General features: G+C 38.2%; 1 protein-coding gene across 8 annotated transcripts in view; it reads right to left on the bottom strand.

Annotated features, from left to right (window-relative positions):
- Positions 1–13,536, bottom strand: part of MAP2 (microtubule associated protein 2) — a 145,940-nt gene that overhangs the window by 3,954 nt on the left and 128,450 nt on the right. For 7 of the 8 annotated variants that reach the window (XM_060016187.1, XM_060016186.1, XM_060016185.1 and 4 more), the window contains 2 exons: positions 3,795–3,876; positions 130–242 (listed from right to left, as the gene is read on the bottom strand). In XM_060016187.1, the coding sequence (XP_059872170.1) occupies positions 130–242; positions 3,795–3,876 (195 nt within the window). Of the gene's footprint in view, positions 1–129; positions 243–3,794; positions 3,877–5,838; positions 5,932–13,536 lie in introns of all 8 variants that reach the window. The other variant, XM_060016188.1, reaches the window with a different exon arrangement.

Genomic DNA, 13,536 nt, shown 5'->3' on the forward strand with positions numbered 1-13,536 from the left:
CACTTCTATCCAGCTCTACCATCCCTACTTCTAGATGTCCAGGCCTTCAATTTGGGACCCATTTTGATGAAGTGTATTTCAGAAGGATTTTTTAAAAAGGCAAGATCGGCTCAGGATCTTGTTTCTTACCTTGACATTACCACCTCCAGGTACGTGGTGAGCATTGTCAAGTGAACCAACTTTAGCTTGGGCCTTTTCTTTGAAATCCAGTTTCACACTCTCAATTTTCACACGCCCACCACCTACGTAGGAGAGGAGAAAGGCTTTTAAATGCCTTGCTAAAATTAAATCTTATATTTGTGGTGACTAGTTCCCCAAAATGATTATAGTAGGTAGACCATGGCAAATGACAAACTTAATGAACTCTACTATCCCTCCGACCATGGATGTGAAAGGAATCTTTTAGATTTCTAGACTATACCATTTTCCCCACACCATCTACGGTAGTGACATCCTTTTTGTACCATTACGTGGATTGCTCTACATGTTAATTCCTTTCTCCTCTACTCATGTCTAACCTAAAATATCAGAGGGGTTTTTCTTGTCTGTGTGATAAAAACTCTAAAAATAACACAATGAAAGTATCATATGTATCCTTTCTCGAACTTGGCACATTTAGTCTCTTATTTCTAAGGGAGCAAATTAAATTGCAATGAAGCTCTTCTTTAATTTTCTTAATGGTAATAGGTCACTTGTTCAAAGAACTATTAGGCTAGCAATGGAGTGCATGTGGGTAATATTACCATTTGTCAATTTTCAGCATTGATAGCTTGACTGATGAAACTGGAGTCAGGGGCTAAGTTGCTTAAGAGCTTCCATTTTAATTAGCAGATGGAGTGATAGGAAGAGACTCTCAGGAGATCCCACTCTTTTCCAGATGCCATAGGACCAATGTGACTCTGACTTCGATCTGATAATACTGAGACGGAGTTTTGACCATGCCATTTCCTTAAATGCTAATTAGTCTGAAACTCGAGGATCCGCTGATAGATGAGAGTGCCATGAGCCACCCTTCTGTGGCACTCCCCATTTCTGCACACCTTTCTCAGGCTTAGGAATGTAAGGAGTTCTGCACTGAGTTGTCCTTTAGCCTGTTCTTGAGCCTGTCTGCTGATGTCTTTGACCTGGAAGGAAGCTGGGTTAGATACCTTTACCTGTCTCCACCTAAGGGATTAGCTTTGACTTGCATTATTAACTTGGTTTTGGCGCTATGCATTTTTTTTGCAAGGCCAGTGGTAAGCCACGTGACCCTCTACTATCATTGCATCTCTCTTGGGATTTTGATTTGGGAAGAATACCTGAGGGACTCTATAGAAACATGGAAGAGATTTTTCAGTTTTGGACTCTTGCTGCTTATTTATCTCTGTAGACGAGAGAAAGTTCTGTTAAAACTTTACAGGTCTCTTAGGCCTGTGGTGTTTTTCTCATGTGATACCTGGACATTTATATTAACACCCAATTACCTGGCCAGGGGCCCCTTGAAATTGTGTGGTGTTACTGGATTAAATTTTGAAGATTCATTCATTCTCCTCCTGAAGGCTTAGGATGTACATGATGTTATTTAACTCATGCTTACAGAAGACATGTAGTTGTCCTTCCCTCAAAAGATGCATAACTGCAGGAGTGTTATCCTTCCAACATTTTACTTGGCCCCATGGGTCTCACTTGTTGGTTGTTACAGGATTAGTGTGATTCATAAAACATAATTATATTGGTTAGAGTCTAGAAGATGTTGAGCTTTCAGCTACATGAGATCAACTTTCTTAGGATCTTACTTTTCTATTTTTTGGTGGCCTCTGATAGAAATTGTCTTTTCAAGTTTTCTTTTATGGTTATATGTTGTGTCTATGTAACCTTGTTAAAATTTTTTTGAACTGTATTTTGAGAGAGAGAGAAAAAAAAATAACAATGTAACATTGACCCAAAATATATTCAGAAAAGGAAGACTGAGAAGTCTACTTCTGTTGAAGTCCTACTAGGTATTTTTACGTAACTCTTAGAGAAGCCCATTTGAATTCAGACATCTCTGCCTTCGGTTCTGAAAAATTCTGGCCCCCTCAGGAGCAGTAACTGCAGAAGACTATAATCCCCATCAAGCTTCATATGTCCCGAAGTGGAGTCCACAAGACCGGATATTTCAATTTGTGGCTCCAGGTATCAAACTGTTTCCTTTATTTTCTCCTTAGATATTCCACAATCCAAAGTAGCTTTGTGAAAAGCTTGCTATTGACACGGATCATTGTGCTAATACATCTTTATGAACTTAGTCACCTGGTTCATTTATTACGAAGTAAGAGCTAGATTTAGAAAAAGGTGGGAGTCCATGACAATAGCCTTTTATGACCAGTAAAACATACACAGAATATTTTCTTATCTATATAAGATTTTTCTGTGCATCAAGACCCCAGGTGAATTTAACTAAATGTATACTTACTGTCTGGAATGAAAGAATCCGATATTGTCTTTTGTATTCTGGAAGAAAGTAGGCAGTGTAGCCAAATACTTCTATCATACTGTTGGCACAGTACAAAGTCAACTAAATGTTTGTAGACTTAAGTAATAGATGGGGGGTTGTGAAGATACCCACATGGGAACATATCCCTGCTGTTTCCTAAATGACAGAGAGCTAATTCCAGGGTAGCAATTCTGAAACCAGGAATGGAGATTCCTTACTCGTAGTTTCTAACTCATTGACTTGCCTTATGAACTCCCTTTGCCAAAGAGAAGCCCAATTTCTAGATATGTTTCCAGTTCGTTTATCTATTTTGAAACATATCCTATCTACCTTTGTTTTTCAACTAATAAATTCTTCTTAATAACCTCCTGGTCAGAAATCTCATTGGGCTCAATTATTCTTATACCTTGTTTTGATAACATTTGAGACAATGATTAATGGGAATAACCTATTACCTGGTTTAATTAAGATGCCAAGCATAGATGGTTAAAACCAATTGCTTCCTCTTGTCCTTCAATGGTATATATAAATTGTGTCAAAATATTCTCAAGAAAATTTACAAATTTGACAGTTGTCCATTATTTACATATGCATGGAGGTGGATTTAGCAAAAACATAATACATGATACTCAGAAAAAGTGACTCATAATACATTAGAGGGAATTAAAGAGGGAAAAATCCCCAGCAAGATGAGTAGAAATTCTACCTTAGAGCATCAGTCTTATGAGATATTCTAGAAAAACAAGAAGTCCATGGTCAAATAAGTTGGGGGAGACATTGCATTCTGAGGATTCACAATACTTATAGACCTGGATCTGAGAAATTCAGCAGAAAAGTTAATTTTTTCAGCTTTGCTTAAGCACAATCCTTTTTTCACATAATGCAGAAAAACAATTTCTTGAAAAATCTTTGGAAATGCTTCTTTCAGTGTATGTATTATGTATAAATACATGGCCCAGTGTATTTTATAGACTATATACTTCCAACGAGCTCCAACATGCATGTTGCGTACATCGAGATAAACGCATCTCATGTACCTTTTAATTTTTATTTATTTATTTAATTTTATTTTTTTGTCTTTTTCTCTCTTTTTTTTTTTTTGTACCTTTTAATTTTTAACATGTCCTATGATACGTGGCCTGTGTGTGGTTACTAAGTTTACTTGTCCAAGTGAAGATGCCTTGAAATTTCTCATGTAAATTTCTATTAATAAAAGCATGACGTATCAGGATTTGGAAAAGTCCTTCCAATTAGATATTTCACAGCAACACAAATTTCGCTTGTCAATTTCTTGAATCCAATCTAATATCTCCCAGACTACTAAAAAGTACGGATTTACCTGGCCTGTGGCGGATGTTTTTCAGAGAGCCGCATTTGGATGTCACGTGGCTTAGGTCTATCTTCTTGGTGACAATCTGTACCTGTGTGAACCACATAAAATGTGCTTAAAATAGTTTAGACATAAACAACCCCCAAGATCATACGTCAAATCTAGAAACATATCCAAACTCACAACATACAACAACATATACATACAAATGGGAAAACACAATCTTCCATAGATCCTCCCACATGTTTGGTTGGAAAGAAAAACCAAAGTGAAGGAAAATCCTAGAATAGAAGATTTTATTAGCAGAAAACAGATCATGCCCCAAGGGGATAGAAACACCTGGATGCATACGGCAAGCTTCCACCCAGAGAACGAAGCCACATCGTGTCAAACCTTTCCATAAGCAAAGAGCCAAGTGAAGAGAGAAATTATGCTTTAAAAAGTGATTTTTACATAAAAGTGACCAACTTTGCTCATAGAAACAAGAAGCCCAACACTGCTTTAAGATAACAAGAAGAAGAAAGCTCTAAACATGCTTTTTTAAAATACTATTGTCATGTCTTGGCTAAATGGAATTTTTATTGCACACCAAATTATCAATATAAAATGACAGCATTTTTTCTTCTTTGTGTCTTGTTGAAATTATTTCATCTCCCAATATTTGAAACAGTGCTTTCCAAGTGTGGTTCCTGGTCCATTTGCATCAGAAATACATGGGAATTACTTAATTGAACACTGGAAATGGCGTCAGGGAATCTGCACATTTGAACAAGTGATTCTTCTCTAGGGGAAAGTTTCAGACTACTGTTTTGGAGGTTGGAAGCTCCCTTACTTACTTTAGAGATCATTAGTTATCTCAATTTATCCTTTTCCATGTAGGTGTTTTGACCGGCAGCACCCGTAGTAGAGGGCAGCTGGGTCTACCCTCTGATACCCTCAAATTATTTCCTAGGACCAAGATTGCTTCTGTGAAAGTACCACATGGTGTGAGCTTACAGTCAGGGCAACAGGAAGGAGGGCAACCTTGTCAGTGTAAATGCTGAGCCTGAAGCTTAGCCCTGCACCCTGGAAAGAGCCCAGAAACCCTTGCTGTGGTCCTCCCACATGGCATATTTTCACACCCAGTGGAGCTACTCTGAACATCAGGCGACAGCTCCTGCTAGAAGGCACTTGCTTGTCTCTCCTTTCACTGCTTGACTCCATCTCTGCCCAGTTGAGGAGCAAGGAACCAAGAGTTATTAGATAGGTGAGAATTCCGGATTTGATAATCTATAAATTACCTGAGTCACAGACGGTCAGAATCTGAAGTTTAGGTGACAGGATCTGTAGTATAGAGAGTCACCCAGTTCGCCTTTTTTGTTATTCTAATTTTACAAAGAACCATGCTTTCTTTAGCTTGAGTTTGCCTGTTTCAACTCTTCCTCAACTACATTTGAGAAACACGGATTCATCTTTCCCTTTCTCTCATAGGATATTATTTTCACTCAATTTAAGAGACAGGAAAAAATTCCATCAAGACAGAGTATACTGGGACTTGAATCTTTTCACTGAATTACAGATGAGCCATGCTTCACCAGTTTTGTATTATTCCAAATGATAGCCCAACTCTCATGAATAATGAAGCACAAAATATTGACATTATACACTTTGGGTACTTTCAAGTACATCAGACTTTGCCCCAAGAGTAACTTAAATGGAGCTAGAAAAGTGTGTGCACAGCTGACTTTTACAGGGGCGTAGAGACAGCATGAGAAAATACCTTGAAGCCAAAGGCCAGCAAACAAATTGGCAAGTGAGGTGGGTTTTCCATCTCCCCGAAAACCATGGCGTACCCCATTAAAAAAGCAAGAATTCGCCAGTGATCTTAGAGGGAAGGATGGGAAGGCCATCACCAAAAATGCAAGGTTGACAAGCTCCCAAACCAGGGGGACGTGTGGAGCAGCAACAAGAAGGGGGGAGTGTGTTGGGAGGGAGGCAGGAAAGGAGACCAAGTGCCTGCTGTGCAGATGGCTCCACACAATCAGGACGGCTCCTAACAGAAGCTTCTACTTACATTTCCGCCCCCAGCAGAATGTTTGATGTTATCCCTGGAACCACATCTGGACTGAACCTTGCTAAAATCAATCTTCTGGTTTAAAATCCTAACCTAAAAGGAATTGGAAGTAACTTCACTGTGCATTTTTCTTTCAATATGCTGGGTACAGGGAACCAGAAATGGGCAGCACCAGAGGCTCCAAACTCCCTTCCACCTACGTAATCATTTAAGAGAAAAAACTAACACTCAAACTGAAGAGCAGATCTATCATATGAATATGAGCCCCTTTTCTCCTGCACCCCGCTCCCCCAAGGGCCAAATGCTTGAGAGCCTTAGATATCCCAGCCGTAGGCTGCTATAATCTGGAAACAATATAGGAAAAGAAAAATAAAACTTGAATTATCTGTGAGGAGGAGGCTTCTGATATTGTGGGCAACGCTGGGACTCAGGTCCACTCTCTGGAAGGGCCAAGATTGTAGTTCAGCCCAGGATCCTGAAGGATACACCAGTGCCCTTAATCTCCCTTAATCCCTAAAGGGTCACCCATCACAATTGTGAATCACCTGGTACACTTTACTTGACTATGATTGGTCCACATAGAACAGGTGAGGTTCACATTGGTCTGGCTGAATGCTACAGGTGAGGGTTCTCATTCATCCAGGGGAAGAAGCCCTGGTTTCCCAAGACGGTCAACAAGGAGGCTCTGGGCCTCCTCTCCTGAAAGGATTTATGATTCCCTTGCTGGTCTGGCTCGGTAGCCTTTTGAAAGGCCTCTCTCTGACAACTGCTCATAAATAGCCCTTATTCTTGGATTTGGTGTGAAAGCATTATTTCCGTCTTTAGAGGGGAGAAAACCAAGGACCATTAGCTAGCTGACTTGTACTGAGTCATGAACAGGTAGTCCAGGCCTTGGTTGGGCCCAACAGATATGAGGTTAGGTGTTCTATTTCTATTTTCAGCAAGTCCAGTACTCACCTTGAAGGCAATAGTAAATCCAGGTAATAGCAACTCCAGGTCTGGAAAGATATTACTCCGGTGTAATGTAATGTGCAAAGTAATAACTCTTGTAGCTTCTTTCATGTGTTTTTGAGTTGTGCGTGTTTTGGAGGGCCAACGAGCAATGTAAGAATGGAAGGAAAGGTTTATTTTTGTTTGTTTTATCTTACTTTGGCTACAACTACCCCCCAATAGCTAAAGGGAAATCCCGTCTTTAGTGGACAATTTATCCTCTTATATATGAAAAAAAAAGCTTAATAAAATTACCCTAGATATACAGCTGTCTCTAAGAATGGTATCACATCTCTTGGTATTCGCAAAAAAGAGTAAAAAATTCAAGAGCACGTTGAATCCTGACTATTTTTAACTAGACAAAGCTTAAATTGCAGCATCTGCCTAACATTGACAAGATAGCTCGTTCCTTTCAGGAAAGTATCATTCACCGCTCTCATGGGCAGCCCAAGGGAAGGGCCTCTCGTCAAAATCTGAATTCAGAAGACGTGATGATTGGGCCACTCTCTAGGGCATAATACAAATTCCTATTAAAAAAAGGGGGGCTATCACAGAGTCTGTATCTAACCATATGTGTAGTTGCACTGTAAGAGTTTCACATAAATTGTAGATGCAGATAATGAAGTCACTAAGGGCCACTACATTTCAAACCTCACAGGTAAGTTATTTTTAGAAAGCAAATAATTTTGATTTGTTATTTCTAATAATAATACTTTAAATTATTCTCCATAAGGATCTATTTATTTTGGCAATGAAACAGAATTCATCTAAGCCATTTTTCTAATCCTTGGGGATATACAGAGTCTCATATTTCATCTACAAATTTTAATTTAGAGATCATAAGAGTACCAATCAAGTGACTCATTACCAAGTGACCAAAAGCCAAATGTTAAATCTGACTCATCTGTTGCAAAAATGGAAATTCCAAATTCAGTTATATAAATTTGTTTGACTCTAACTTTTAAACAATTGTTTGACAATTTTTATGATTTCGAAAACGAATGATTCAAACCCAAAGGGGACACATTGCCTGCATTATTTAGAGATGATTTAAATCTTAAATTCTAAAACTTCAAGGCCAACTTCAAAGTCGATTTTCCCGAGAATCATAGATTTTCTAGCGGAAAAAACTAGCTGGCCTTTTTTTTGTTTTTTTTGGTACGCGGGCCTCTCACTGTTGTGGCCTCTCCCGTTGCGGAACACAGGCTCCAGACGCGCAGGCCCAGCGGCCATGGCTCACGGGCCCAGCCGCTCCGCGGCATGTGGGATCTTCCCAGACCGGAGCACGAACCAGTGTCCCCTGAATCGGCAGGCGGACTCTCAACCACTGCACCACCAGGGAAGCCCTAGCTGGCCTTTTTTGATGGTAGACTATATTAACCCATGTTTGCTTAATTTGACATGCATTAATAACACATTCTTTACATATTTCCATAATTGAAAAAACTTCATGGTGTGTGTATATATATATATATATATATATATATATATATATATATATATATATAAAGAAGATGTTGGGGGTAGGAGTTTTTATTAATTAATTAACTAATTTTTGCTGTGTTGGGTCTTCGTTTCTGTGCGAGGGCTTTCTCTAGTTGTGGCAAGCGGGGTCCACTCTTCATCGCGGTGCGCGGGCCTCTCACTACCGCGGCCTCTCTTGTTGTGGAGCACAGGCTCCAGACCTGCAGGCTCACGCACAGGCTCCAGACGCGTGAGTTGTGGCTCACGGGCCTAGTTGCTCCGTGGCATGTGGGATCCTCCCAGACCAGGGCTCAAACCCGTGTCCCCTGCATTAGTTGGCAGATTCTCAACCACTGCGCCACCAGGGAAGCCCCATGGTATATTGCTTTTGTCTAAAATGAGGCAAAGTATGACATTCATTTTGCTTAATGGTTGAGTGGACAGAAATAAAAACCACTCTGGGCAGTGAATGTTTGATGTTCAGTAAGTTTTACACTCGAGCTTGACAACTTATATCTGAGCCATGTGACTCACATTTATGCCTTAGCAAAATTACAAAATACTTCATGCCAAATATCTCTAGGATCATTGGCAAATAACACCTTAGAGAGTTAATTCCACAAATACAGGCAGTCCTCAGCAACCATCCCATAAAATAGAAAAATAGATGACTGCTGTGAAGCATAAGGCTTTATTTCAGATTAGTTTTTTTTTTATCAGAGTTGAGTTTAACTTTCTGTTCTCTGTGGATAGATTGAAATAAAAACTACTTTCTTTGGGAAGAAATTTTCATTGGACTTTTGTTTTCCTAAAGCCTATGTCAAGAAAAATTATGTTAACATCTTAGAGACTGCCTAGAAAAAATATAATGACCTTCTAATTTACAAATGAACTAATTTTCTATTTAAATGATATGAAGGAAAAATTATTTGAATAATCATTATCCAACATTAACTCTAAAGCACACTTTAATCTTTGTTAATTTCTTTCAATCAAAATTTTTACTTGCTCTATTAATGCAAAGAATATGACAACCTTTCCTCCTGCACACTTCATAGTGGAAGTGAAATGTATTATTGTATCAATCAACTGGATCATCCTCCTAAAACTCTGCCTTATTCAAAATTCTACCAAACTCCCTATTTCCTATTAAATGCAACAAAACTTTTAGCCGGGCAACCAGGGTTTGTAGCAATTCTGATTTTTGAGTCCTCTCTTAATACTTTACATTTCATCCAGACTGTATTCTAGTCCATATTAAGGGCCTTGTTACATTTTCAGGTTCACCCCCATGCTTTCTTCATGTTCTTACCTCTTGACAGAATGCCCTCTTTCCAAGTTTAGTCTGTAACAGATCATCCTTCAAGGCTCAGCCAAACCAGTCCCTCGAAGTGGGAGGCTGGCAGAAAAGGACTTTATTCTCATGGGCATACATTGATTACTTGTATGCACACACCACTGACTTTTCATTCATATAAGGGTCTTATAAGCATGAAGAGTTATAAAGAACAGGTTAATGTAATTGAATAATTAATCAGAATTATTTAATTTTAATTAATTCTATGTATTCCTCCACAATGTTAGGAAAGAACAGAATAGTTACTTTCTGGATATTCTTGATGTGAGTCTAGTTGAATTTTACCATAATGGTTCAATTGAAGTGATCTGCCACTGTACTCTCTCTGCATATAAGTTTAATTGCTCCTTTAGAGAAATGAGCTTTTTGTTTTCCCCCCCAATATGGGGTTACTCTAAGAAAGAGCAGGAATACAAAATGCAGGCTATGCCTGTAGACAGGAAAAGATCTCTTACTAGAGATTAGTTGGAAATATGAAACATGAAAAATGAAAGAAAATACAATCCTAACATAGTTTTTAGTACAACAGTTTATAAACCAGAGGCATTAATCACAGTGTCAACTTGGATTTCTTGAGCAACAGAAACTTGATTTTTTTGACACTCTCTGCTGCTGCTTATTTAAGTAAAAATATCCCCATGTCAGCTCAAGGTAGCAAGATATGGAAAGTAACTGGGAGTCTGAAAGTTTGGATTCTGTTCTCAGCTCCTTTACAATCTGGTACTAGGTCTTTCAGGTATCTTCTAGGTATGAACCTCAATTACAAGAAATTTCTTTCTTTCTCCATCCAAGGTTGTCTTAGAAAGAAATTCTTTTTGAAAGGTAGTGGACAGTGACACTCAATTGACTTCCCTTCAACTTTATGGGGAATTAAGCTTTTCCTTTGGGTTTGCATCATTTCTCAGGAAGGCTTATTAAGCTTTCCTTTATACTTGCATTATAAAAACACTTTTCTGTCTTTCCCAAAAGTATTTCCTATTCCATAACATTCAATTTTAATGAAAACTATTTAGCCTCTATAGAGTCCAGAGGTATCATATATTAAAACAAAAATATTATTATATCATATATTCCTGAAGATTGACAGTTCTCTGGAACAGATGATGTTCATCAAATATTCATCTGTTAACAACCCTGTGCTCTGGTCAAAATGCATACAGGTATACAAACATTATAGTCCCTTCTGAATTTTAATTAACTCTACCAACACTGATCAATAATTTCTTCAAAACTAAGTATATAAATATAAACAATAAGTAAATTTCAATACACATTTTAATAGAAATAATAGTCTATGTGAAAACATACAATTCCACAGATCTCTAAGGAAAAGAATATGGAAGAGGGCCTATTAAGGCATCAGCCCAATTTTCCTGTGCAGACTGTCAAAAAGCACAGAAGGTAAAACCTTGTTGAGAAACCTTGGGGTGAATGCACAATGCTGAAAAATTTGGAAAGAACTTTTTGGTGAAACAGACATTGAGTTTAGCCATTAGAAGCACTGTTAAATATTTTAAGTGGTCTGCCCATGGGCACTGGAAGGCAAGTTATGAATATAGCAGTCATTGTGACTCATGAAAATTAACAGATAATGAGCTTTATCAAGTTCATATGCCAAAATCTTAACATTACATTTTTTTCTTTAGTTTAAAATTTTAAGGAATACTGGACCAAGTTGGTAAGAAAGTAACTTTTTGAGAGCCTGTTCAGTTGTTTGAAAACAGCCTGAGATTCAATGCTGTTCCCATGTCCTTGCTTGGTTTGTAAATGAACAGCAAACAAAAAGAGACTCTACAGGCCACAACTTTGTAAACCCAAAGTAATAATTTTTCCATAGTTTTAAATAATTAATATTTATGAAGCGTAGCTCAATAACTTTTCATTACCTTAGAAAAGATACTTGAATTACAGTTATAAAATTCTATTGCATAAAGACAGGGTCCCTCAAAGAGAGAGAGAGGCATGGACATATATACACTACCAAACGTAAGGTAGATAGCTAGTGGGAAGCAGCCACATAGCACAGGGAGATCAGCTCGGTGCTTTGTGACGGCCCGGAGGGGTGGGATAGGGAGGGTGGGAGGGAGGGAGACGCAAGAGGGAAGAGATATGGGAACATATGTATAACTGATTCATTTTGTTGTGAAGCAGAAACTAACACACCATTGTAAAGCAATTATACTCCAATAAAAAAAAAAAAAAACCTGAGGGAAAAAAAAAAAAGATAGGGTCCCTGATCTCAAGGAGCTTTCATTTTGAGATAATGATGAATTTGAGAGCAAAAAAATGCCTTGTAATGTATTTTGGTGAAGAGTTTTTCTTCATGCTGGGCTGCATTTTACAGTGAATGGGATATTTTATTACACTTCTTATTTAGCATTTATTTGGAGGCCTAAGGAGATGGAAAGAATGGCTTGGAAAAAACTTAAAATTAAATAAAGGCAGGGAACTAGGGGAGGACAAGAAAAAACAAACAAACACTTTTTTTCTGCCTAGACTGTAGAGGCCAGGGGATGTTATTGTCATCCATTCCCCTTTTATCGTATAGTGCCCAGCATAGTCTTCGTAAATGATGAAAGAATAAACATACAAATGAGAAAAAAGATCTAAATAAGCTTCAGTCTTTCTTTTTTTTTTATAAAATTTATAATTTGTAAATTTGCATATATATTAATAGTACTCAGTAGACCTTCACAGTGGTGACCATCATAATTTTATATAATGAGAAAAAAATCCTGTTTTACTATAACTCATCAGTTGCCTCCAGAATTAATTCCATTTTTTCATTTGAATATAAAATTGAAAGCAACTCATTCAAGTTAGCATGTGAAAGGCCAAAAAAAGTCTCAGGATAATGCCTAAAACTTTATAAGAAAATATAAAAAAGATTCCACTCTACATTTCACACATTTCATTCTCTCCTTCCTCCTTCCCATTGCTCCTCCTTCCTCAATTACACTCCTATTTCAGAAACACTGCTTTTTCACTCAACTTCAGCTGGCCCTTTGTGGCACAAATATTTATGGAGTCTATTAGAGTACCTAAATGAATGTTTTTTGATGAGCTGCAATGCAAAAACACTGTAGAACCATGGATCTGAGAGCTTAAATTATCCACATAGTTTATTTAAATGAGGTGGTGCTATATACAGAAACAAGTATTATTTTGTTGCTTCTATCCTACAAATAAGAAAGTTGAGGGCTACCCTGGTGGCGCAGTGGTTAAGAATCCACCTGCCAACGCAGGGGACACGGGTTCGAGCCCTGGTCTGGGAAGATCCCACATGCTGCAGTGCAACTAAGCCCGTGCACCACAACTACTGAGCCTGCGTGCACTCTAGAGCCCGCGAGCCACAACTACTGAAGCCCACACACCTAGAGCCCGTGCTCCATCACAAGAGAAGCCTGTGCACTGCAACTAGAGAAAGCCCACACACAGCAATGCAGACCCAATGCAGCCAAAAATAAATAAATAAATAATTTTTAAAAATAATAATAAACTAAAAAAAAAAGTCGAGGACCAGAGAGCTCAGTATCTAAGGTCACACAATAATTTAGCAAAAAAGCTGGACCAAGAACTCAGCTCTTACATTCTGATCCAATATTCTCTCAGCCAAAATTCACTGTGGTCCCAGAGTGGGGTGTTTCTTTGGGTAATAACTGTAACAGCTTTAGGCAGTCACACTCATTCAACGAGTCACTAGAAAGAATGCGTCTCTCGATGCATACAGTATACTACATTCATTCAACTTTCACTCAACAAATATGCCAAATACCTACCATATACTGAACACTGAGGACAAAACAGACCTCAGTCCTGATTTTATGGAGCTTATGGTCTAGTAGGTGAAACAAGATAGACATTAAATAATCAATTATACAATAGAA

The sequence above is a fragment of the Delphinus delphis genome, chromosome 7 (genome assembly GCF_949987515.2).
Source record: "Delphinus delphis chromosome 7, mDelDel1.2, whole genome shotgun sequence".
Taxonomy (NCBI): Eukaryota; Metazoa; Chordata; class Mammalia; order Artiodactyla; family Delphinidae; genus Delphinus; species Delphinus delphis.